The sequence below is a fragment of the Dromaius novaehollandiae genome, chromosome 31 (genome assembly GCF_036370855.1).
Source record: "Dromaius novaehollandiae isolate bDroNov1 chromosome 31, bDroNov1.hap1, whole genome shotgun sequence".
NCBI lineage: Eukaryota > Metazoa > Chordata > Aves > Casuariiformes > Dromaiidae > Dromaius > Dromaius novaehollandiae.
In genome coordinates, this window is record NC_088129.1 from 1098722 (window position 1) to 1125632 (window position 26911).

The window sequence follows — 26911 nt, forward strand, 5'->3', positions numbered from 1 at the left end:
GTATATGTGCATATATATATATTTATATTAAAAAAGTCTTTTTGGCCAGGTAAATTGTATTTAATTCCTAACAAGAGATATCTTGAGATTACTGTAATGAGAAGGAATAAGGTAAGGGATATCTTAGAATTATTAAGGAAGGGGGATTTTAATAACAAATCCTCTGTATATTTAGGTCAGTTAATCATGTAGTGTTTTGAGACTGTACTGCAGATGTAGTTATTTTATTTTATTGGCCTATTACTTTGTTGAAAAAAGTAACATTCACTGCTTTGAAATGATAAAATCTATAAAAGTATATAATATAGGTAGAAATATTTAGCATAACAAGGAATAAGAGGTTGCAGAAGAAGAGGGCAAGGTTATACACAACAATGACAGCCAGATATACTTTTTACTGAGTTTTCCTTCTTTTGAAATCTTGAATGGTTGAAAAGAACATGATAATACGCTGCCCTTCTGGTAGGCTGTTATGAGAAGATCTTATAAGTGAGACCTTTCTCATGGGAATGACTTCTGAACCGGTAATCAGTGTGGATAATTACGCATTTTTATAAGTATTTGTGCTTCTCTGAGGAGCAGCTGTGCAGTTTGGACTGTGGCGTTCAATAAAGCAGAGGAAAGAGACTTACTTGGGGATGTATTGTTATCCCTTAACCTGCCTTTGAGGTGATCACTATGACGTGCAGCATTTTCCTGTACTATGCTTGCATTGCCTCCCTCTCATACTCTGTACATTTAGAGTAAATGTTAGATCCTTTCAAGTCATGACATACTCTACAGGTGCTTCCTCACAGTACTAACAGTTACTCCAGTTTGGCTGCCCTACATAAAAGCTCTTTTATTGCCCAACGGCAGTTTGTTGATATTTTCTACTGAGACAGGACAAGAGTACGAGCTTGCTGAAGCTAAGGTGGATTGCAGGTGCAAGATAATGTAGCCATAGAGACGTGGGGTGAGGCATGCCAAGGGTCATAGCCTAATTGATTTAGCTATGAGAGGTATTGTAACAGAAGGAAGATAGTGTCTGGTAGTAGTAAGTCACAACTAAATGGGACTGCATGCACAGAGGAGCACTGCTTGTCAGGACCCTCAAAAATTTACAAGGAGATTGCTGGGGAGCCAGAACAGTCACACTCTCTCTCTCAATCATCCATGAAGAAAACAGATAGAGAACATTATTCTCCTGCACAGTGACCAGGACTGTACAGTCCCCTAGGATCTAGAAGGCTGATGCCATTTCCTGCTAGTCTGTAACAACAAAAGCAGGGTTTTCTGTGACCCTGTCTCATACCTGCTTCCAGGATAGCATTCTTCACCCCAGGATCATGCACCAGGTGACAGACTGCTGCAGTGCCAAGGAAAATAGGGAAGCATGAAGCTCAGCTCAGCTCCCTAGAAAAAGCCATCAAGGGCAGGTGGCACAGCCTGCTTATTGATCAAGAGCCTAATAATGTAAGTGCAAGGCTGACAGTGGGAATCCTGGATTTTTGGCCTTTCATCAGACTTTTTTGATGAAAGTCAGATGTTCCTATGCCCCAGGAAAGGGACAGTCAGAGAGCTAAGATAGCCAGCTGTTCCTGCAGAGAAAGACAACCAGGAGCTGAGAATGACCCCACAAAAAGGGAGCAGTCCCACGGGGTCTGGAGATGGCAGGCAGAGCCAGGTGCTGGCAACAGGGTCCATGAACAGCCCCAGACAAGGCAAAGGGATAAACCGGGTCTTGGGAGTCTAGGGAGTCTAGTCAGAAGCAAAAGCAAACAAAGATGGAGGTAAGCCCTAGTGCTGATCCAAAGTCCACCCAGGAGGCAAACTACCTACAGAAAAAAATCCAAGGTTCCTCCAGAAGGCAGGGCCAGAGACAAGACTAAAATTCATGGCCCAAGCTTAAATGAAGCTCCTAGAGCAATGGGCACAGGGTATGGCTGGAGACCCCAGGCGAGGGTAGTCAGGGCCATTAAGGTCCATTAGTGTACTTACGGCCCTGACAATGACAAAGCTGAGAATGCTGTGCAAAAGGCACAATTCTTAATGCTGAGAGAGCAGGCAAGAGGCACTCCAGATCAGAGAATGCAGCTGGAATGAGGGGATCAAGGATCTGTCCGTGCTCCCTGTGTTGCTCAGTTATGTTCTAGTATAATACAGAGTTGCAAGAGTTTAGCCAGCAGAAATAGGAAATACAGAGCTTACACCAAAACAGAATTATTCTCAATTACAATGAGGGCAAAGCTGCATCAGTTCTAAGAGCTGCATACTGTGTTTGTATCATTTAGAATCAAAATAGTATGACATATTAGAAATCCCCAAACCTTGGCCCCAGGTAAAGCAATAGTAAAGCAACTCCACGCTTGTGAAGTAGATCCCTAGGAAGCAAAAATCACTTACAGGTTTATTCTGGCGGTCTAAATTTGAGGACACTTCCAGCCTAAGATAGCAATGCTGACAGAGCATGCTGGAAAACCGCCCAGTGTCTGGCAGCATACATAACTGGGGGGGAAGGAGGAAATGAGGCAAAAATATTCCTCAGCACACCACCAATGAAACAACCCCCTGAAATACAGAAGTAGACAGCAATCAAGTGTTTAAGCTCTGCTGAGATCCTGAGATGCAAAAGGAAGGCTTTCACCACCATTTAAACCGTTGGTGGGAATCATGGTGTGAACTGAGCTCATGTCAAAACTATGTCAGATAGTAACAAGAAGCCTGGTTAAAAATATGTTCATGAAGGGTTTAAATAAGAGAGAAAGATTTTTCCATCCTGTGTATGTTGCTTTGCCTGCTTCTTCTTTTTTAATCTTTTAAAAGATGCTTAAACAGCTGAGGGGAAAAAGACCCAGATGAGAGTCCTATATACTTGGTTTCATGCAATCTCACTATTGTTTGCTTTCTACCCACGTCACACATTTTGCACTTCAGGATAAACATCAGCAGCTGGTGCATCAGTTGTTTCCCACTTTATATACCCCACAGCCTCTGGGTTGCCCCTCCACTAATCACCCTAGCCCCTTTAATGGTCAACAGAGAGCAAGGCTCTGAATCTCTGGGCAGAATTCTTGTCCCTGACATCCAAGTCACAGGAGTCGTGCCTTGGAAATGCTTGTTTCTGTCCATTCGTTGTAAATGAGATCGGGACAGCCAGCTCATATGTGGCTAGCATGACTGACTGCAGTGCAGATGGTACCATTGAGCTAGATAACTTCCACTCTCGATGTCTGACATCTATGTTATGGGTCCCATCTATTCTTCCCAGGACTCTGCTGCCCCTCAGTTATGCATTCAGTGGGTACAGCCCTTATGTGGCAAAGAGGTGTGGAGGTTTCTATGCCTTGCTCCAGAAAGAGCTTTTGTGTTTATCAGGATTCATTTACTTCTGCTTTATTCCTCTCAGGAGTTGTTGTTCATTCTCACAGCATATCATCTGCTTCCGGGAGAAACTTGACCAATATGAGTATTTTTGAAGATTTAAGGAATGTGCGCATCATACAGTTCCTATGCTCAGAAAGCCAGCTCAAAACAGCATTGTTCTTTGTTGTTCCAATATGTTTTTTATTTGCAAAGTGGTTTACAGGTAAGAAACTCTCTAATATATCCACCCATTCACCTTTGCTGCAGAATAGGAATAAGTGTGATGAACCCTTATGCTGATTTCCAAAATCCTGTGCAATATCAGTGTCATGCAATGAAAAGAAGAAAATATAAACCACAGAGCAAGCTGAGATTAGCTTTTGAAATATGTTCTAGTTCCCCTCCCTTTCTTCCAAATCTTTTCTTTCAGCATGAAGAAAAACCTTCCACACTGTTGCATTAGTAAAAGAAAGGGAGTGCCTCAAGGCTAAATATCTCTTTTTTTGCCCATCTTAGTTGCTGACCATGAAAGGAGCATTGTCCAGAGTCAAGAGAACCTAGGGGAGAGAGGATTAATGAAATCTGACTTTGGCTATGTGGATTTACATCTCCAGAAGGAGACTGGTTAGGTCTGAGATGCCTATCGCTCCATGAATCACCTTAAGGATACTTGTTTTAATCTTATCTCCATCTTTAAGGTCAGGAGTCAGCTCTGACTTTAACTACTAGTTTCAGCCACCTTGAACCCTCCCATTACTCAGCTTCTGAGGTGGGTCTCCAGACCTCTCTGCTAAGGGAAAGTGGAAAAGCACAGAATGGCTGTTACTATTCCAGCCCCTCAACTTTCACATTTGCATTCAGATTGCTCTTGTATCCACCATGAGCAGGCCAAGAACAACCTCGTGTATCAAACCCACAAAGACAGAGTATTGCTGGTCTCTTAAAATAGATGTAATATTCAGTTCAGTTCCCTAAATGTAGACATTCACAGCCAGTTATTCTAAGATACCATGCCTGCACTTCAGTTCATATTTCAGAAAGGAGCAGATCTACTGTAGAAAGGAGCGGATTTACTGTAGAAAGGAGCATATCTACTGTAGATCCTGTGTTGTGTCTGACAGCTCCAAGCACAAGTCTGGGATAATGTCAGTCATCTCAAATGATGACAGATACCACAATTCAGTGCTGCTCTGGGGTGTCATCTATTTCAGGGACACAGCCCAGGTGTATTATCTTACCACACAGCACACATGGAAGAGGTATGGTCAACCTTGAGTGAGTGTCACAGCCAGGGCCTTTGCAGAGCAAAGGCCTATGCACAGATGATTGCAACAGAGCACCTCGTGTGTGGTAAACTGATCCGAGCTCAGTGAGCTGTGGTTTGCAGCCCACACAGCAGCATCCTCATTGTCCTCCTGTACATACTGCTGCCAACAATCCCTTATAATGCCTTGAAGGACAGACATATGAATATATAACACAACTAATGTATATGATATGATATGATAATGTATATAATGTATATGTATATGTAACCTTAAGCATGTCTGTGCCTGGAAGAGCTGGTAGCAATGACTTATGATCCTGTCCACATTACTGTGGAGACTGTGAGGCTCTAACTTAGAGCTCAGCCTTCTCTTTTGGACTCACCCAACACATCTAGTTTTTCCATTTTGCTCCCTCTGAGGAAAGATTACATTTGCAGGGAAAAGCAATGCCTTTTCTCCTACCTCTTCTTTTCAGGTGACGTTCCCATCACCATCATCATTGATCCCCCAGTTGTCCTTGTTGGAGAGCAAGTGACTCTGCACTGCTGGCTGGCAGACACTATCCCCTCTAATATGAGCGTGCTGTGGTACAAAAAGGAAGAGGGGAAGAATACCACACTGTGTTTTTCCCCCAGCCTGGGAGGGGTGGTGGAGCAGTGCCAGAATGAAGAATGGTGCAGGACTGAGGGACGCTGGGAGAGAAGAGCACTTCTCTTGATTATCCGTCAAGTGCAAGTAGCAGATGAGGGGGCATATGTTTGTGCTGTGAAAGGCGATATTGGCTCACAGGAAGCTATTACTCACCTTGATGTCACAAGTAAGCAGGGAGATTTTCGCAATGAAATGTAATCTGCTATGACTATGCTGAGTTCAATTCCCATTGTGACTCTTTGGGTCTGCCTGTTCCCTGCTAGACATTGACACCTTCTCACGGGGCCATAAGCAAAGGAAAAAACTGGAGAGTCTTGCTTCAGCTCTGGACAGCTAAAATTTGGGTGCTGAGTGGGACAGGACATGTGAATTAAGATGCTGAATATCCCTCTTATTTACTATTCTAGGATTGTGAATGTTCAGCCCCTCTGACTAAAGCTGTTTTGAATGGTACAAATAAAAATAATTGGGGAGGGTATTTGCCAATGTGCAGTGAGCAGAAGGATGTGGTAAAGCTCCCTTTTCCCTCCCAGGTGGAAATCCCCCATCCCAGAAGATCTGTCCCAAATGCTAACATGGAAATAGCCTCTTCCAGAGAGCACCTTATGGCAATAACTCTAACTTTGTTACAGAGATGGGGAATAAGCCAACTTTTCAAAGGAATCAGCTAGAGGAGAGCATGTGTTGCTATACATGTAAGTCAAAAGGATGGTACCCAAAGCCTGAAGTCCTTTGGACAAATTATGGAGGAAAGATAATAAATGTGGAGGCCAAGACCAATGTAACCTGGAATGAGGAAGACTTTTTCACAGTACAAAGCAACATCACTGTGCCTTGCGATAACGTAGATGTGACATGTGCTGTCATACTCCCCAAAGCAAAGAAAAGCCGAACTGGTAGGTCACATTTTTACACTTGCACTTGCATTGTTGAGGGGCTCAGACTCCTGCATCATTGCTAAAAGATCTGAAATTGGGCAGCTCTCAGCATCTTCCATGAGACCCCAGGCATCCTGCAGGATCTCTTCTTTAGGAGAAATCTTTGTTGTTGGCTTATGGAGGCTTGGGCTAGCCTTGTGACATCTTCAGGGGGACACCATGAAATGATGATCCATGGAAGTGCTGAGGGCAGCCTTCTCACTGTTCTTGGTGTAAGACGTTCCCACAGCACTGCTTTCCTTTAAATTCACGATGCACAATATAAAGATTCTGCATGCAGGAAACTATGGAAAAGAGGAACAGTTAGGGGGCTTGATTCCAAGGCAGCCTTGCTGCCTGTGAAGGGCCTTCCAGTCACTAAAATCACAGAGCACAAACGATGCTTTTTTATGTCTAGCTGCTCGTTTCTGTAGCCTGCACTGATCTTACTGAGAGCTTCTTGTGAAAATCTGTGTTGATTTAGACAGAAAGTTACAAACCTGCAAGTAGAAAAAGTGAAAGGTCTTCCTGCTGCTTTTGAAGTTTTTGAAATTAAATGCTCAAATCCAGATGGGTTTGACTGGAGATGAAACAACAACAAAAAAATGCAGGTGTTCTATGAGATCTTTTTTCATGGTACACTCAGTATTTCTGTGTTGTGTCAGATGTGGTTGTGTTAAGTGTCCTCTTTTTCAGGTGCCATGAATGAAATGATTTTGCAAAAGCCAAGCACTTGTACATACAGAAGCAGAATAAGAGGATCATATGTTAAGCCCAAAATCATGTGGGTAAATCACGAAGGAGAAGACCTGTCTTCATTGGCTGAGACACACATTCTGCAGGAGAACGACAATATTTTTGCAATAGAAAGCTCCATTGAGATACCCTGTGGACAACCGCCAGCTGCTTTCGTGACCACTGATACGGAATTTGGTCTACATCTCCTTGCTCAAAAGTCAGGTATGCAGCAATTAAGGGCTATCTCATGTGCTTTGGCATTATCTGAGCAAAAGAAATTGCCCTCTTCTCACTCAGACATTATTCTTCACTAATGATGAGGATGGGCCTAATGCTGTTAGCTATTTTACTCATTTCCCACAACACTCAGTAGTTGATCCCCTTCTGGACTCTATTGCTCAAAATTTTGAGAAAGGTAGTGAAGCGCTCTGCAGTCATAGGACCGCAATATCAAGACTGTGGCTGAAAGAAGAGTGTCTGCTGATCTATGAAAAGGCAGGTAAACAGCGGGCTCCTGAGACAAATGCACACGAGCCTGTTTCCCAGCATGAACCTGCATTTTTCATTGCTGGGAGAAAGGTTTCTCTGGCAGGTCTTTACACTGTCAGCTGCTGAGATTTGTGCCAGTGGAAAATTCTTGGACACAAAGCATAGATATAAAATGCAAATACCTGTGTCATATTTAAGCTTTCTTTAAGGATTTTTGTGTTCATGATCACATTTCCAAATCAATTTTTATTGAAACTATTCTGTCAACCATGTCCAAATGGTGCAGATCATGTGACTCCACTGCTGCTCTATGTGAGTGCTATATTGCAAGAAAATTCATGTCACTGTTTTTCTAGGGATTTTTTTTTTCAATTTTTCAGAAAACGGTGGCTGGTTCTGGTTTATTTGTCTCTTTTGTGCAGTTATCTTAATAGGTAAGTTCATTGTCCCTTATGCCAGAGACTCCTTTACCCAGGTCTTCTTGCCATTGAACTTCTGATCTCACTTTAACCCAGTATGTCTAGCTCCCTACAGTCTTCCCAAGGGGGACAGGCATCCCAGGGCAGGGATGGCTCATTCTTCCGAAAAAACATCACAACTCTGTGTTCATTCAAGTGAATCTCAGGCTTATTCACTGAATTCACTTAAGGGCTATTCCACTGTTCCAAATATATCCTTCATCTTCAAAAATCAAAATCTTTCCTCCTAATCTCAGAAAAATACTTCTCTTTCTCTTCCCAGACCTTCTGTGCCTCTAGTACCCAAACTTTCTGAAGTCATTTTTTTTTCCAACTACAAACACTTCTTTCTTTTTCTGAGCATTCTTGTTCATATTATTTGTTTATTTTATTTCTGGTGCCCTAGCACACAGAATACAAAAGCCATTCATTATGAATTGGGCATCTGCCTGTTAGGACATCGGGAGTTTGGTGTCTTTCTATGCTCATTGCTTTTTTCCACTGGATGGAATCCAGCAAATCAACTAGTATTTGCAAATATTTGGAGACAACTGAAATCACATATTTTGGCAAACCTGCTATTAGCTGAAGGAAGTAAACGGTCTGGCTTTTCTGAGAAAAAAAAGGAGTACATGTTTTCTGGACATTGATGCTTCCTGTGGCTGGCCAAGACTGCTAAGAAAGCCTCTGGGGCATTTCTGCATGAAATAAGAGCCTCAGTTTTTGTTCAGTGTATGAAGAATTCAGATTCTGAGAGAAATAATACAAATCTATCCTCTTTTAGATCATGACATTCCTAATTTAACTGCTTCAGATTCAGTTATGACGATATTAATGTTGTTCTATTTTTGACATTTATCTTAGGGTTTTTAGCAAATGTCTTATGGCACCATTTCATTGGGACAAGTGACTTTGCTTGCTTTTTTGTTTATTTCTTCTAAACATAAACCTGTAGTTTATATTGTAAGTGTTATGCATCTGTGATTCTTTAAAGGTTTGGAGTGAAGTTTCAGCTAGTTTTCCACTTCTGCTCTAGGGTCATGGGGTGAAATCAGCAAACTGTAGGAGGAAAATATTTTCAGACATTTACTTTACGGAAGGATGATTCATGCCTAGATCTCCTTATTCCTTCCCTACGAAAGGGGACCTGGGTTATCAATGCAGCATTTTCATGCTCTTCCCATCTCCTTCCCCGGTACCAAATTATGTCTACTGGGACTTCACACTTGTCAGAAGCCCTGATAGGGTATTTCAACTATATATCCTGCTCTGCAGCATTGAAACCAAACGTGGCTTCCACTAGACAGTATTTCACATGTACAGTGAGACAAGAAGAATTCAACTGACACCCACGAGAAAAATAAGGTTGCAGATGAGGCTGACCCTAGGGAACTTGCCCCAGAGGTGTAAGGCATGAAAATGAACACCTGGCTGAGTAGCAGCCCTAATGAAAATTAACTGGGTTGAGCTCATCTAAAGGTGTGCTCTCATTACGAATAAGGCAAACTATGCATGGGGCTATGTTATGGCCAGCCAAAAAAGGGAAGTTGTTATGACCCTTTATGCAACACTGGCTGCACCTAGAACAACGTGTACAGTTTGAGGTCTCCAGTTGAAGAGAAAGATGGAGATACTGGAGAGGGTGCAGAAGATAGTCAGAGATCTAGCACATGTGAACTGTGAGGAAAGGCTGAGGGAAGCGGGCTTCAATAGTTTGGTAAAGATGGCATAGGGTATGGCGTCTGACTTCTTGAAGCAAAAGCACCAAGATGTCAGAGGCAGAAGTCTTCTGATTAGTGGAAGATGATGAAAGAAGGGATGACAGCCACCAATACTGGCAGTACTAACCAATCTCTCCTCTTTACCCCTTGTCTTTTTGTTTTTTGGTTTTTTTTCAGAAAAACATAAACAGGAGATAGGTAAGTTTTCCTAAGCCTCTGGGAGCCATATCTGAAGGCTATGAGTGGATAAAGGCCTGAAGGTGGGAGGCCATCCATAAAGAACCTCGCAACACATGTTGATTTTGTTTCACTGACACATGGATTAAACAGGGAATACAGAGAAATTTCTCACCCCTATCTTGCCCATTACCACCAATGACAAAACAAAGGCACTAGGTGTATTATTGTAAAGAAAAAGTTTGGAGTACCTTTTTGTTCTGCACTCTCCCATGGTGTGTGAAAGTGAGGGATGGTGTGAGTCAGACTAGGCACATCCAAAAAAAAAGAGAAAGCTCTGATGCTAACCAAGAAGTCCTCCCTTTCCCTGTGTTGTTGCAGAGAAACTGCAGAGGGAGAATGGTGAGTTTTCCCAGCTGCGCGGAGGCTGTGTCTGCCAGCTGTTAGTGGGAGTGGATCCAAGGGTGGGAGAGCAGAGGACAAGTGTCCACTGAGAGCCCGAGATAGGGAGGAGAGCCTGCCGAGGCTGCCTGTTTGGTGTCAGGCATGCTGAGGCAGAGCAGGGCTCAAGGCAGCATTTCCCAGCTTTCCCTCCTCCTCCTTGCATGCACAGTGCCCGCGGAGAGCTACCCGAGGAGGGAGTCATGACACCCACAGCAGGGAGGCTCTGGCATCCCCGGGGTCTGGATGGGAGGTGGGGAGGGGGTGTTTGGTGGTGTTGTGTCTGGTGGAGGCTGTGGTGTGTCAAGGCGGGTGAGGGAAGGGGCTGTTGTGGAAGGGAGAGATGTGGGGGAGGTGGCCGGAGGACCATGAGCACACAGTGGTGGTGGGGCCCTGCCGGGAAGGGAGTGATGGCAGTTAGGAGGTTGGACAGAGACCTTGTAAAGTCAGAAGCTTGTTAGGAGGGGTAGGGGCAAAGGGGGTGAGCCATCTGTCATGCGAGAGGCTCTCTGTGTCCCTCGCTGGGCTGAACAGCTCGAGGGTGGAGGGACTTGTCCGTAAGTTATTGGTCTGTCCTGACTTGATGTCTTCTTCTGCTCTTCTCCACGGCCACTTGACAGAACAACTTCGAGCAGAGAAAGGTAAGCTGGTCTCATTGCCCAGAATCTTTCCCCCGTGGCACAGAGGTCTTGCAAAGCATGAGCAGGGACACCCCACAAGCACCCTCTCTCCAACACCCACCCACCCACCACTGCTGCCAAAGGCCCAGGCTAATGCCCCATGGCTCAGCAGGGCTGCTGCTGCAAGCAGCCTTTGCATTGCCCTCCTCTCTGCCCCTTGACCACCTGTGGGGTGTCTTTGGCCTCTTGCTTCTGGGTGGGGGCTCCCAAGAGCAACTGTGCAGGTGCCATGTGTGATGTCTTTGTCTTTCAGCACGCTCTGACCGCCAGATTGGTAAGTCTGCTGGCGCGGGCCGCGGGTGTCCTTTCCTGGGGAAAGGCGTGGGCAGCTCTGCAGTGCCGAGGTGCCTGCGATGGGGATCACCCTCTCCTGAGCTGCTTGGCTGCTCTGCTTCACCTGCGTGCATTTGGCAGGGCCTGTGGGATGTCGTCCTCACAGCGGTGCCCACTTCCAGCCTGCCTGGGCTCCCAAAGGCTCTTGGCCCTTCCTGCCGAGCTGTGGGGAGAAACTGTGACCCAGCAGGGCAAACAGCCCCTGTCCATGGCAATGCAATGCCCAGTCCCATTGGGAAAGGCACGCTGGAGTTGCTTGTGTGAGCGGCAGAAAGGAGGCGTGGGGTGGTGGTGGGTGGGGCTACTGCAGCTCCTCCCTGGCCAGATGGTGGCAGAGTCGAGGCGCAGGGTGGGTCTGTGACATCTGCCCCGTGAGCAACGGCATGTGGTGTGACACCTGTGCAGGCGGCAGCAGCACTGGCTGCGTGGGCTAGGCAGGGCTGTTGCCCTGTGGCATGGCGAGCGCGTGGGTGGGAGGGCTCTGGGCTGGACTCCCGTGGTGGCTGGAGGCTGCTGTGCTGGGAGCACCAGGAGCCCTTCTCGCCAGCGCTGGCCAGAGCCCCCGCAGGTGGCACGCCGTCATTGCTTTGCCTTCTGCCCACCCACCCATGCCTGTTTTGCAGAGGAGCTGCAGGCGCAACGAGAGGCGGGGCAGGATGCAGAGAAGGGTGAGTGCGTGCCGTGGCCTGCCACCACAGCTGTGTGCCCACAGGAGGCCAGCAGCCCTGGCTGCAGGTGCTGGTGGCAGCAAAGTCTGCTTTGGAGAAGGCTTCCTGTGCTGAGCCGAGAAGGGCCCTGATGGATGTGGGGTTATGCGGGTACAGAGCTGGGAGTGTGGGGTGGTCCAGGGGCCATGTGGCCCATCAGGCCAGCCAGCGTCCTTTGTCCAAGAGGAGTGTGTCATAGCCATGGCCACCCGTGTGTCCTTGGCTGAGGACACAGGTGGGGCAGAGCACCTGGCACTACCCGATCACAATGGTGCTGTGAGGCCTGGGAGCTGCTGCCATCTCTCCCGGTGCCCCGGGCCCCTGGGACACCTGGCCCCATTGCCTTTTTGGGGAACTGCGTGCTAACCAAGGTGTCCTCCCTTTCCCTGTGTTGTTGCAGAGAAACTGCAGAGGGAGAATGGTGAGTTTTCCCAGCTGCGCGGAGGCTGTGTCTGCCAGCTGTTAGTGGGAGTGGATCCAAGGGTGGGAGAGCAGAGGACAAGTGTCCACTGAGAGCCCGAGATAGGGAGGAGAGCCTGCCGAGGCTGCCTGTTTGGTGTCAGGCATGCTGAGGCAGAGCAGGGCTCAAGGCAGCATTTCCCAGCTTTCCCTCCTCCTCCTTGCATGCACAGTGCCCGCGGAGAGCTACCCGAGGAGGGAGTCATGACACCCACAGCAGGGAGGCTCTGGCATCCCCGGGGTCTGGATGGGAGGTGGGGAGGGGGTGTTTGGTGGTGTTGTGTCTGGTGCAGGCTGTGGTGCGTCAAGGCGGGTGAGGGCAGGGTCTGTGCGAGGAGGGAGCCATGGGCCTCACAGCAGGGAGGCTCTGGCATCCCCAGGATTTAGGTCAGAGGTGTGCAGGGGACGTTTGGTGGTTTGGGCTCTGGTGGAGGCTGTGGTGCGTCAAGGCGGGTGAGGGAAGGGGCTGTTGTGGGAAGGGAGAGATGTGGGGGAGGTGGCCGGAGGGCCATGAGCACACAGTGGTGGTGGGGCCCTGCCGGGAAGGGAGTGATGGCAGTTGGGAGGTTGGACAGAGACCTTGTAAAGTCAGAAGCTTGTTAGGAGGGGTAGGGGCAAAGGGGGTGAGCCGTCTGTCATGCGAGAGGCTCTTTGTGTCCCTCGCTGGACTGAGCAGCTCCAGGGTGGAGGGACTTGTCTGTAAGTTATTGGTCTGTCCTGACTTGATGTCTTCTTCTGCTGTTCCACACGGCCACTTGACAGAACAACTTCGAGCAGAGAAAGGTGAGCTGGTCTCATTGCCCAGAATCTTTCCCCCGTGGCACAGAGGTCTTGCAAAGCATGAGCAGGGACACCCCACAAGCACCCTCCCTCCAACACCCACCCACCCACCAGTGCTGCCAAAGGCCCAGGCTAATGCCCCGTGGCTCAGCAGGGCTGCTGCTGCAAGCAGCCTTTGCATTGCCCTCCTCTCTGCCCCTTGGCCACCTGTGGGGTGTCTTTGGCCTCTTGCTTCTGGGTGGGGGCTCCCAAGAGCAACTGTGCAGGTGCCATGTGTGATGTCTTTGTCTTTCAGCACGCTCTGACCGCCAGATTGGTAAGTCTGCTGGCGCGGGCCGCGGGTGTCCTTTCCTGGGGAAAGGCGTGGGCAGCTCTGCAGTGCCGAGGTGCCTGCGATGGGGATCACCCTCTCCTGAGCTGCTTGGCTGCTCTGCTTCACCTGCGTGCATTTGGCAGGGCCTGTGGGATGTCGTCCTCACAGCGGTGCCCACTTCCAGCCTGCCTGGGCTCCCAAAGGCTCTTGGCCCTTCCTGCCGAGCTGTGGGGAGAAACTGTGACCCAGCAGGGCAAAGAGCCCCCGGTCACGACTATGCAATGCCCAGTCCCATTGGGAAAGGCACGCTGGAGTTGCTTGTGTGAGCGGCAGAAAGGAGGCGTGGGGTGGTGGTGGGTGGGGCTACTGCAGCTCCTCCCTGGCCAGAGGGTGGCAGAGTCGAGGCGCAGGGTGGGTCTGTGACATCTGCCCCGTGAGCAACGGCATGTGGTGTGACACCTGTGCAGGCGGCAGCAGCACTGGCTGCGTGGGCTAGGCAGGGCTGTTGCCCTGTGGCATGGCGAGCGCGTGGGTGGGAGGGCTCTGGGCTGGACTCCCGTGGCGGCTGGAGGCTGCTGTGCTGGGAGCACCAGGAGCCCTTCTCGCCAGCGCTGGCCAGAGCCCCCGCAGGTGGCACGCCGTCATTGCTTTGCCTTCTGCCCACCCACCCATGCCTGTTTTGCAGAGGAGCTGCAGGCGCAACGAGAGGCGGGGCAGGATGCAGAGAAGGGTGAGTGCGTGCCGTGGCCTGCCACCACAGCTGTGTGCCCACAGGAGGCCAGGGGCCCTGCTTGCAGGTGCTGGTGGCAGCAAAGTCTGTCTTGCAGAAGGCTTCCTGTGCTGAGCCGAGAAGGGCCCTGATGGATGTGGGGTTATGCGGGCAGGGAGCTGGGAGTGTGGGGTGGCTCGGGGTGCCATGTGGTCCATCAGGCCAGCCAGCGTCCTTTGTCCAAGAGGAGTGTGTCATAGCCATGGCCACCCGTGTGTCCTTGGCTGAGGACACAGGTGGGGCAGAGCATCAGACATCGCCCGATCACAATGGTGCTGTGAGGCCCGGGAGCTGCTGCCACTTCTCCCGGTGCCCTGGGCCCCATCGGACACCTGGCCCCCTTGCCTTTCTTGGGGACAAGACAGCGTGCTAACCAAGGTGTCCTCCCTTTCCCTGTGTTGTTGCAGAGAAACTGCAGAGGGAGAATGGTGAGTTTTCCCGGCTGCGCGGAGGCTGTGTCTGCCAGCTGTTAGTGGGAGTGGATCCAAGGGTGGGAGAGCAGAGGACAAGTGTCCACTGAGAGCCCGAGATAGGGAGGAGAGCCTGCCGAGGCTGCCTGTTTGGTGTCAGGCATGCTGAGGCAGAGCAGGGCTCAAGGCAGCATTTCCCAGCTTTCCCTCCTCCTCCTTGCATGCACAGTGCCTGCGGAGAGCTACCCGAGGAGGGAGTCATGACGCCAATAGCAGGGAGGCTCTGGCATCCCCGGGGTCTGGATGGGAGGTGGGGAGGGGGTGTTTGGTGGTGTTGTGTCTGGTGCAGGTTGTGGTGCGTCAAGGCAGGTGAGGGAAGGGGCTGTTGTGGAAGGGAGAGATGTGGGGCAGGTGGCCGGAGGGCCATGAGCACACAGTGGTGGTGGGGCCCTGCCGGGAAGGGAGTGATGGCAGTTGGGAGGTTGGACAGAGACCTTGTAAAGTCAGAAGCTTGTTAGGAGGGGTAGGGGCAAAGGGGGTGAGCCATCTGTCATGCGAGAGGCTCTTTGTGTCCCTCGCTGGGCTGAACAGCTCGAGGGTGGAGGGACTTGTCCGTAAGTTATTGGTCTGTCCTGACTTGATGTCTTCTTCTGCTCTTCTCCATGGCCACTTGACAGAACAACTTCGAGCAGAGAAAGGTAAGCTGGTCTCATTGCCCAGAATCTTTCCCCCGTGGCACAGAGGCCTTGCAAAGCGTGAGCAGGGACGCCCCACAAGCACTCTCTCTCCAACTCCCACCCACCCACCCACCAGTGCTGCCAAAGGCCCAGGCTAATGCCCCGTGGCTCAGCTGGGCTGCTGCTGCAAGCAGCCTTTGCATTGCCCTCCTCTCTGCCCCTTGGCCACCTGTGGGGTGTCTTTGGCCTCTTGCTTCTGGGTGAGGGCTCCCAAGAGCAACTGTGCAGGTGCCATGTGTGATGTCTTTGTCTTTCAGCACGCTCTGACCGCCAGATTGGTAAGTCTGCTGGCGCGGGCCGCGGGTGTCCTTTCCTGGGGAAAGGCGTGGGCAGCTCTGCAGTGCCGAGGTGCCTGCGATGGGGATCACCCTCTCCTGAGCTGCTTGGCTGCTCTGCTTCACCTGCGTGCATTTGGCAGGGCCTGTGGGATGTCGTCCTCACAGCGGTGCCCACTTCCAGCCTGCCTGGGCTCCCAAAGGCTCTTGGCCCTTCCTGCCGAGCTGTGGGGAGAAACTGTGACCCAGCAGGGCAAACAGCCCCTGTCCATGGCAATGCAATGCCCAGTCCCATTGGGAAAGGCACGCTGGAGTTGCTTGTGTGAGCGGCAGAAAGGAGGCGTGGGGTGGTGGTGGGTGGGGCTACTGCAGCTCCTCCCTGGCCAGAGGGTGGCAGAGTCGAGGCGCAGGGTGGGTCTGTGACATCTGCCCCGTGAGCAACGGCATGTGGTGTGACACCTGTGCAGGCGGCAGCAGCACTGGCTGCGTGGGCTAGGCAGGGCTGTTGCCCTGTGGCATGGCGAGCGCGTGGGTGGGAGGGCTCTGGGCTGGACTCCCGTGGCGGCTGGAGGCTGCTGTGCTGGGAGCACCAGGAGCCCTTCTCGCCAGCGCTGGCCAGAGCCCCCGCAGGTGGCACGCCGTCATTGCTTTGCCTTCTGCCCACCCACCCATGCCTGTTTTGCAGAGGAGCTGCAGGCGCAACGAGAGGCGGGGCAGGATGCAGAGAAGGGTGAGTGCGTGCCGTGGCCTGCCACCACAGCTGTGTGCCCACAGGAGGCCAGGGGCCCTGGCTGCAGGTGCTGGTGGCAGCAAAGTCTGCTTTGGAGAAGGCTTCCTGTGCTGAGCCGAGAAGGGCCCTGATGGGTGTGGGGTTACGCGGGCAGGGAGCTGGGAGTGTGGGGTGGCTCGGGGTGCCGGGTGGCCCGGGCAACCAACCAGCATGCTTTGTCCAAGAGGAGTGTGTCAGGCCTGCAACCACCCATGTGTCCTTGGCTGAGGACACAGGTGGGGCAGAGCACCTGGCACTACCCGATCACAATGGTGCTGTGAGGCCCGGGAGCAGCTGCCACTTCTCCCGGTGCCCTGGGCCCCATCGGACACCTGGCCCCATTGCCTTTTTGGGGAACTGCGTGCTAACCAAGATGTCCTCCCTTTCCCTGTGTTGTTGCAGAGAAACTGCAGAGGGAGAATGGTGAGTTTTCCCGGCTGCGCGGAGGCTGTGTCTGCCAGCTGTTAGTGGGAGTGGATCCAAGGGTGGGAGAGCAGAGGACAAGTGTCCACTGAGAGCCCGAGATAGGGAGGAGAGCCTGCCGAGGCTGCCTGTTTGGTGTCAGGCATGCTGAGGCAGAGCAGGGCTCAAGGCAGCATTTCCCAGCTTTCCCTCCTCCTCCTTGCATGCACAGTGCCTGCGGAGAGCTACCCGAGGAGGGAGTCATGACGCCAATAGCAGGGAGGCTCTGGCATCCCCGGGGTCTGGATGGGAGGTGGGGAGGGGGTGTTTGGTGGTGTTGTGTCTGGTGCAGGTTGTGGTGCGTCAAGGCAGGTGAGGGAAGGGGCTGTTGTGGAAGGGAGAGATGTGGGGCAGGTGGCCGGAGGGCCATGAGCACACAGTGGTGGTGGGGCCCTGCCGGGAAGGGAGTGATGGCAGTTGGGAGGTTGGACAGAGACCTTGTAAAGTCAGAAGCTTGTTAGGAGGGGTAGGGGCAAAGGGGGTGAGCCATCTGTCATGCGAGAGGCTCTTTGTGTCCCTCGCTGGGCTGAACAGCTCGAGGGTGGAGGGACTTGTCCGTAAGTTATTGGTCTGTCCTGACTTGATGTCTTCTTCTGCTCTTCTCCATGGCCACTTGACAGAACAACTTCGAGCAGAGAAAGGTAAGCTGGTCTCATTGCCCAGAATCTTTCCCCCGTGGCACAGAGGCCTTGCAAAGCGTGAGCAGGGACGCCCCACAAGCACTCTCTCTCCAACTCCCACCCACCCACCCACCAGTGCTGCCAAAGGCCCAGGCTAATGCCCCGTGGCTCAGCTGGGCTGCTGCTGCAAGCAGCCTTTGCATTGCCCTCCTCTCTGCCCCTTGGCCACCTGTGGGGTGTCTTTGGCCTCTTGCTTCTGGGTGAGGGCTCCCAAGAGCAACTGTGCAGGTGCCATGTGTGATGTCTTTGTCTTTCAGCACGCTCTGACCGCCAGATTGGTAAGTCTGCTGGCGCGGGCCGCGGGTGTCCTTTCCTGGGGAAAGGCGTGGGCAGCTCTGCAGTGCCGAGGTGCCTGCGATGGGGATCACCCTCTCCTGAGCTGCTTGGCTGCTCTGCTTCACCTGCGTGCATTTGGCAGGGCCTGTGGGATGTCGTCCTCACAGCGGTGCCCACTTCCAGCCTGCCTGGGCTCCCAAAGGCTCTTGGCCCTTCCTGCCGAGCTGTGGGGAGAAACTGTGACCCAGCAGGGCAAACAGCCCCTGTCCATGGCAATGCAATGCCCAGTCCCATTGGGAAAGGCACGCTGGAGTTGCTTGTGTGAGCGGCAGAAAGGAGGCGTGGGGTGGTGGTGGGTGGGGCTACTGCAGCTCCTCCCTGGCCAGAGGGTGGCAGAGTCGAGGCGCAGGGTGGGTCTGTGACATCTGCCCCGTGAGCAACGGCATGTGGTGTGACACCTGTGCAGGCGGCAGCAGCACTGGCTGCGTGGGCTAGGCAGGGCTGTTGCCCTGTGGCATGGCGAGCGCGTGGGTGGGAGGGCTCTGGGCTGGACTCCCGTGGCGGCTGGAGGCTGCTGTGCTGGGAGCACCAGGAGCCCTTCTCGCCAGCGCTGGCCAGAGCCCCCGCAGGTGGCACGCCGTCATTGCTTTGCCTTCTGCCCACCCACCCATGCCTGTTTTGCAGAGGAGCTGCAGGCGCAACGAGAGGCGGGGCAGGATGCAGAGAAGGGTGAGTGCGTGCCGTGGCCTGCCACCACAGCTGTGTGCCCACAGGAGGCCAGGGGCCCTGGCTGCAGGTGCTGGTGGCAGCAAAGTCTGCTTTGGAGAAGGCTTCCTGTGCTGAGCCGAGAAGGGCCCTGATGGGTGTGGGGTTACGCGGGCAGGGAGCTGGGAGTGTGGGGTGGCTCGGGGTGCCGGGTGGCCCGGGCAACCAACCAGCATGCTTTGTCCAAGAGGAGTGTGTCAGGCCTGCAACCACCCATGTGTCCTTGGCTGAGGACACAGGTGGGGCAGAGCACCTGGCACTACCCGATCACAATGGTGCTGTGAGGCCCGGGAGCAGCTGCCACTTCTCCCGGTGCCCTGGGCCCCATCGGACACCTGGCCCCATTGCCTTTTTGGGGAACTGCGTGCTAACCAAGATGTCCTCCCTTTCCCTGTGTTGTTGCAGAGAAACTGCAGAGGGAGAATGGTGAGTTTTCCTGGCTGTGTGGAGGCTGTGTGCCCACAGAAGGCCAGGTGGGCCTGGCTGCAGGTGCTGGTGGCAGTAAAGTCTGCTTTGGAGAAGGCTTCCTGTGCTGTGCCAAGAAGGTCCCTGATGGGTGTGGGGTAGCGTGGGCAGGGAGCTGGGAGTGTGGGGTGGCTCGGGGTGCCATGTGGTCCATCAGGCCAGCCAGCGTCCTTTGTCCAAGAGGAGTGTGTCAGGCCCGCAACCACCCGTGTGTCCTTGGCTGAGGACACAGGTAGGGCAGAGCTTCTGGCACTACCTGATCACAATGGTGCTGTGAGGCCCGGGAGCTGCTGCCATCTCTCCCGGTGCCCCAGGCCCCCTGGGACACCTGGCCCCATTGCCTTTCTTGGGGACAAGACAGCGTGCTAACCAAGGTGTCCTGCCTTTCCCTGTGTTGTTGCAGAGAAACTGCAGAGGGAGAATGGTGAGTTTTCCCGGCTGCGCGGAGACTGTGTCTGCCAGCTGTTAGTGGGAGTGGATCCAAGGGTGGGAGAGCAGAGGACAAGTGTCCACTGAGAGCCCGAGATAGGGAGGAGAGCCTGCCGAGGCTGCCTGTTTGGTGTCAGGCATGCTGAGGCAGAGCAGGGCTCAAGGCAGCATTTCCCAGCTTTCCCTCCTCCTCCTTGCATGCACAGTGCCCGCGGAGAGCTACCCGAGGAGGGAGTCATGACGCCAATAGCAGGGAGGCTCTGGCATCCCCGGGGTCTGGATGGGAGGTGGGGAGGGGGTGTTTGGTGGTGTTGTGTCTGGTGCAGGCTGTGGTGCGTCAAGGCGGGTGAGGGCAGGGTCTGTGCGAGGAGGGAGCCATGGGCCTCACAGCAGGGAGGCTCTGGCATCCCCAGGATTTAGGTCAGAGGTGTGCAGGGGACGTTTGGTGGTTTGGGCTCTGGTGGAGGCTGTGGTGCGTCAAGGCGGGTGAGGGAAGGGGCTGTTGTGGGAAGGGAGAGATGTGGGGGAGGTGGCCGGAGGGCCATGAGCACACAGTGGTGGTGGGGCCCTGCCGGGAAGGGAGTGATGGCAGTTGGGAGGTTGGACAGAGACCTTGTAAAGTCAGAAGCTTGTTAGGAGGGGTAGGGGCAAAGGGGGTGAGCCATCTGTCATGCGAGAGGCTCTTTGTGTCCCTCGCTGGGCTGAACAGCTCGAGGGTGGAGGGACTTGTCTGTAAGTTATTGGTCTGTCCTGACTTGATGTCTTCTTCTGCTCTTCTCCATGGCCACTCGGCAGAACAACTTCGAGCAGAGAAAGGTGAGCTGGTCTCATTGCCCAGAATCTTTCCCCCGTGGCACAGAGGCCTTGCAGAGCGTGAGCAGGGACACCCCACAAGCACCCTCTCTCCAACACCCACCCACCCACCAGTGCTGCCAAAGGCCCAGGCTAATGCCCCGTGGCTCAGCAGGGCTGCTGCTGCAAGCAGCCTTTGCATTGCCCTCCTCTCTGCTCCTTGGCCACCTGTGGGGTGGGGGACGCAATGCCCAGTCCATTTGGGAAACACACGCTGGAGTTGCTTGTGTGAGATGCAGGAAGGAGGCGTGGGGTGGTGGTGGGTGGGCTACTGCAGCTCCTCGCTGGCCAGATGGTAGCAGAGTCGAGGCATAGCAGGGCTGCGGCTGCAAGTAGGCTTTGCTCCTGCCACTCCGCCTGGGCTCCCTGGGCCGCCTGGCCGCCTTGCCTTTCCAGGGAACGGCATGCTAACTAAGATGTCCTTCCTTCCCCTTGTGTTGTTGCAGATAAACTGCAGAAGGAGAATGGTGAGTCTGCCTGGCTGTGCAGAGTCTGTGTCTGTTATCAAGGGCAATTCATTTGAGATTAGTCTAATCTGGAGTTTTTCTCAATTTCTTTTATTGTCCATTGGTGGGGTAGCATTTGCCTTTTGCACTGGGAGTTTAGGGCACCAACTTTGCATGTCCTATTTTTATGTTCTTGTCTTCCCTCACACTGTGAAATGTAGATTGGTAAGTCTGTGGGTCCTGGATCTGGTTGTCCTTGCCTGATTTAGGTATGGCTCTTGACTTTTACAGCCATTTAAATAGCAATGGTGCAGGCTTCTTGGCCTTGTCAAGTTAATTTCTTCTTGTTCTTTGAATGTATTTGTCCTTTTTTTAAATTGGATCCCCCATGCCTAGTATAGGGGGATCCTTTCTTCATTTAATCTTGGGGGAATGTTTGTCTTCAGTGGGTTTTTTTTATGTTTTATGTAGGTACATATCTGTGGTTATTGAAAATGTGTTGTTCAATCCACAAGAAACTTTTTCTGCTTTGAAACCAGATCTGAAACCTGATATGACTCCTTCCCACAGAGGGAGTTACCCATGGCAGCCGCAATGGTCCTTGGTTCCTTTTGTTAAGACACTTAATTCTTGCAGTGGCCTGTAGTCACCTCCAGCTTTTATGAGCTGGCTATACTTTTATCTCTGTTACCCTCTGACATACTAGGTGTTGTCCCCCATCGCTTTTACATTCCAGCCTTCCTTGTTTGAAAAGATCCTCCTTGTACGCATAGGGAAGACAAGAGTCCATTGATGAATGACTGTGAATGTTAGGTAGATCTGACTGCATGAAAATCTGTGGAGACTCCAGAACTAGTGGATTGATGCATGGCTTTACAGGATATGGCTGAACTTTGATATTAATGAATTTATCCAAATCACAAGCCATTCTGTAGTGCTTTAAATAGTGAAAAGTACTGAAATTTGTACCATAGTAATGCTTTCTCTCTGTCCTTCTATCTTTTTTGCAGTGGATCAGAGGAGAGAAATTGGTGAGTCCATTGTTGTGTATTAAGTTGCAACACTGCATTTGTTTCGATGAAATACAGGTCTCTTGTATTTCTTTGCCCCAAACCAGTTCCTCATCTGTCTGTTACTTTGCACTACCTGGGACATTCTTGCTTCTCTGAGGTGGGCCTCATCTCAGGTGAACTGGGCAATCCACAAGCAACGTATTTCCAGGGCAGGAAAGTAGCTATGGCCAAAGCATTATGCAACTGTGACAGCACCCAGAAATCAAATCTGGCTGCTGCAGGGGTAGCAATCAGCATGAGGGAGGCTCCTGCTATTCAAAGAGATGGATAGATGCAAAATCATAATCACTGCATTTCTTCTTCCCATTCCCCTTCTAGTGGCAGGAACAGAAAGACTGATTTTTGAGGTTCTTCCCCAAACCACCACTCCACACCTATTTCTTACTTTCTTCTCCAGAGAAGGATATTGGGCCTATTTTTCTCATGGATCTTTTCCTTGTAGTCACAATATACAATTGGGCTCCATAATGAGAAAAACTGGATCATCTCTTTGTTTCCTTGTCCACATCCCTCAGACTAAATTCAGCACTTGCTCAGGCTATAAAATCCTCATGGACTCTGAGGCTTAAACCTAGGGAAAGAGAAAGTCTGTACAGAAGAAGGGGTGGATTTCTGTTTTCCAGTGCAATGAACATAGGGTTTGTAATTTGTATTCCTGGGGTTTCAAAGCCTTTTCTGCAGACAGTTCCAAGTGCACATCTCACACCTGTCTGCACAGTGTGTTTTGCTCAGCTACTAAGTCATTCACCCCAAAGTAGACATTTTTTCCATGCAGATAATTACCTTTGAGGTAGTCCATTAAACTGACAGCTCAGGATTTCATAAGCCTTCGCTGTCATGTCTTTCTTGACATCTGTCACACCCAAAGCACAAGCTCAGCTGATTCTGCCCTGAACAATATTTAATATCTACTTATAGGACTTGACTTCTCAGCAGCTCCATTCATCCTACAGGTTCTGCATTTGACACATCTTTTCTGTTGTCCTTCCCTCCCCAGCCACCATTCCACAAAGCTTTCACAGTTACACAGGCTCAGAGACTCACCAGGAAATTGCACTTCCTCCTGCCTTCAAAGGGTTTGCTGACAATGCAGGCAAAATTTACCTGAGCTGTTCCTTCATATCCACCTGAGCCTGATAAATGTGTGAAATGTGTCTGGACATTATCTCCATGAGTGTCACACAGGGGACTGTCTTTCTGCATCCCCAGAAATGCCAAGCTGCTGATCAGGGAGCTCAGGCAGTGTGAAATGTGCAGTGACTGATGGCTGTCTGGGTGAACCCCAGGCAAGACAGCAAATGGGACTTCAAGGGACCGGAGAGGGAAAGTAGTTTCCAGGTAGGCTAGCAGTCTCATTCTAGTTTAGGGTCTTAATTGAGACCTCATGGTTAGTCATAGGGTTTGAGAGAGTAAGTGAGAGAGAATCTGACTATCAGTTGACCTGTTATACTCTCTGCATGGTTTGACCTCCCTGTTTTGTTACTGTAACCTGACTTAAGTGTGAGATTTCTTTTCTGCCACCTGTAGGAAAATTTGGAGTTGGGAAAACTTTTCATTCCTTTTTTTTTTTTTTTTTTTTCCCCAGAATTCAGAAAGGCTCGTGGCTATGCAGGTAAAAATAAAACATTTACTTATGTGTACTCTGTGGCTTGAGGGCCACCACAGAACCTGTGCACACAGCAGAAACAGTGCTGAGCATGGACTGGACTGTGAGTCAGGCCAGCACCTTTTATTCTAGTGATACGGAGATTTGCTTTACCTCAGGTTTAGTTAAAACTTTTAACCCCAGATCTTAAAATTCAGTCACTGTTAAACTAAGAAAGGTGATTAAAAGGTGTAAGTATGTCCATTGAGAATAATGTCCATTGAGGATAATGGAACATTTCAACATCATTCAAAGAAGAGACTAACTGTGAAAATTTTAGTTTTAAGTGTTCTTAGGTTTTTGAAAGAAAGCAAAAACTAAAAATGCCAGCCAAACACATTCAGCAAATGAAACTGGTTTCTATAAGTAGCATTTGACTTCCTTCAGTGTTTCTTGTTGAATAGTACATTTTCTGGATCAAAATGGAAAGACCTATCACTATGGAACCTCCTGCCAGAGAACTCAGTAAAGTTAAGAATGGTTTCTTTTAATCAGCAAAGTTTACCCCCCCCAAAAAAAAAAATCCCACCATAAAAATATTGCAGGGGGTTGAGTTTGGTCCTGTTCTTCTTTATACCTAAATCACTGCCTTTCAACTCCACTGATCTATTCAAAGTTTCTTCAGATCTAAACTGATGGTGTCAGACACTCTGCATTCATTGAACCCACACAGATTTCAAGTGCATTAGGCCTATAATAACTTTTCTGACATTTTCCTCGACTGACACTGCTGAACCTTAAAGTTGGTATCTGCCTCACTACACCAAGAGATACTTTTTTCCTCTGGAAGTTACCAAAACTCTGTTTTTTGGACTGTCGCCTTAGGAGGTGAAGTTGATCCCCAAAATTGCAGTGGCACCTTGTTTAGTAGATCACCATGTCCAACTATGTAACTTATTGCAGTGTACTGCCTATGATGGGTGTTATGTTGAGGGGTTTTTTTCAAATAAGTTTCACTTGACAATGAAATATTTTAAAGTTAAAATGCAAATAATGCATGACTGCAGTGCTTCTGCACTCTAGGCTACAGGTCTTTCTAGACTAGTTGTAGGGAGATTTTCAAGAAGAAAGTCTGTAGAATACAGTTTCGTTCTCTTCTTGAATATTTGGCTTTAGAGAAGTGATTATAAAGGCTCAAATATATACTTGTTGCAGATGATGTCAAGGCTGATGTGGGCACAGCCCATCCAAACTTGTCTATTGCTGAGGACGGGAAGAGTTTTAGGCATAATTCATATGCTCAGAAAGTGACACAGAATGAAGAGAGATTCGATTCAGCTGTCTGCGTGTTGGGCTCAGAAGGTTTCTCATCTGGGAAGCATTACTGGGAGGTGGAAGTTGAAAAAAGCAATGATTGGGACCTGGGAGTCGCCAGAAAATCCATCCAGAGGAAAGGAATAATTTCCCTGTCACTGAAAGAAGGATTCTGGGTTCTGGGCTCAAGTTTGAAAGATTACTGGGCGAGAACTGACCCTTGGACTCGGGTCATGGTGCAGAAAAAGCCCAGGAAAATTGGAGTTTACCTTAATTATGAAGAGAGGCATTTGACCTTTTTCAATGTAACTGACATGTCTGTGATATTCACGTTTAAAGACTGTGCATTCTCTGAGGAAGTGTATCCATTCTTTAAAAATTCCCAGAAAGAATCAACAATGAGAATCTGCTCAGTTAAAGAGGAGTAATTATTTTAAATATGGTAATTTTGTTGTGAAATGAAAAATCAGATTATATCATTCTCTTAGACAAATGTAATGCTTAATAGCAATTTATGTATTACATGTATTTGATCATATTTTATGTTGCACATTAATACTTTTGTTTAAAATATTTTCCTTTTTTTCATTTTTTTAATGTATTTTATCCAATATATTCACTGTGTGAGCAGAAGAGAACACTGCCCCATACCACAATTCTTTAAATGATATGTTTCTCTCACGAACAAATTTCTGGAGATTTTTCCAGTTCTTTTAATACATTTCAATGATAGTCATTCCCTGAGGTTTCGTTTTGGACTGCTGCACTGTGGCAGTGGTGCTGCATTTAGCTACAAAGCCGAACTCCAGGTCATAAATGCAAAAACACTTCTCCACAAAGGCACACCCTATAAAGGTAGCCCCTCTCCCTCATTTTTCTGAGTGGAATTCTCAGAAGTTTGGAAAGGCCTCTCTCTCTTCAGACTCATATAAAGCCCTTTGTAAATCTCACATACCCTTCCTGACAGTATTGACATTTATTTGTTACTCTGGGCCAACTGGTGCATCTTTCAGCGTTAACATCCTCCTGTGCAAATATTTTGTCCCTCTCTGGTAATCCCAGATATTTCAAGTATTAATGAGATACCTGAGTGAACAGAGACACTGGAAATGAAGAAGCCACAAATCAGAACTCCACACAACAGCTACTCAGCCCTGTTGACAGGAATTACCATGACTTTGCAGACCACTCCAGGGACGCAGCACTATCCACAATCACAATGATGTGTATTCAAAATAATGAATTAGTGTAATCAACATCCACATGGTCAACATGAAACAGACCTTCAAGTAAACTCTTGTGTCAGCTGTGCTCAGATATTGTTTGGTGTAGCTACAGATGGCTACATTATTTTTCAGGTCAGAGTACATGTATATGTATATGTATATGTATATGAGTTTACATGGAGAATTTCTAGCATGACTCACCTTGCAGGCAGCCCTAAAAAAATCTTTTCCTCCTCCTCTATGTTAGTCTTCTCTTGGTTGGTGTTTACCTGTGATCTCAGCCACATTTTCTAGGCTGTTCTTTCCTTTATTTTTCAGAATTTTCTGCCATTCGGTGGTCCTTTCCTGGGGCCATCAGGAAAGTGGCAGTGACCAATCAAAAGCCCCTAAAAACTGAGGTAGCCTAATTTTCAAGATGGTCCTCTTTCACATCTGAATCTGATGAAGCTGGAAGAATCTGGTCTTAGTAAGTTCTGCCTTGGAAAGGACTCCAGGATACGCTGAGTTGAAATAAGTACTTAGAATAGCAAAGTGTTGACCTTAGCTGAGCTCTCTCCTATTAGTCAGGAACAATAATTTTGTATCTCAAAGAAGGTACTAACTGTATCCATGGGAAACAAATAGAAGTGTAACTGTTACCTCTGTGGTTAGACAGAGGTCAGGTAGAAGCAAGCAACAGCTTTTACATCTTTTATTTTCTGCAGCTGTACACGAGGAACATGACAGTTTGGGAAGAAACAACTAGCTAAACAAAACAATTTCGTATCACATCTAGTTCAAAGGCTTACTCACTCTGCCTTTCCCAAGAAGATGCCTGACAGATATGAATTCCAGCATCAGAGAGTTGGATGTGTTTTAGCAGTAAATATGTTGTTTTACAGGTGATATTCAGCTTGAAAAT

General features: G+C 49.8%; 1 protein-coding gene across 1 annotated transcript; it reads left to right on the forward strand.

Annotated features, from left to right (window-relative positions):
• Positions 1-3397: 3397 nt before the first annotated feature.
• LOC112993759 (butyrophilin subfamily 2 member A2-like) lies at positions 3398-25739 on the forward strand. The gene is made up of 27 exons (XM_064499547.1): positions 3398-3568; positions 5089-5430; positions 5897-6160; positions 6878-7141; positions 7789-7842; positions 9765-9785; positions 10826-10846; positions 11139-11159; positions 11842-11886; positions 12326-12346; positions 13147-13167; positions 13460-13480; positions 14163-14207; positions 14654-14674; positions 15334-15354; positions 15651-15671; positions 16354-16398; positions 16840-16860; positions 17520-17540; positions 17837-17857; positions 18540-18584; positions 19489-19509; positions 20310-20330; positions 20813-20833; positions 21823-21843; positions 23471-23497; positions 24686-25739. The coding sequence occupies exons 1-27, from the start codon at positions 3445-3447 to the stop codon at positions 25210-25212; spliced, it is 2118 nt and encodes a 705-aa protein (XP_064355617.1). The 5' UTR covers positions 3398-3444; the 3' UTR covers positions 25213-25739.
• The last annotated feature ends 1172 nt before the right edge of the window (positions 25740-26911 follow it).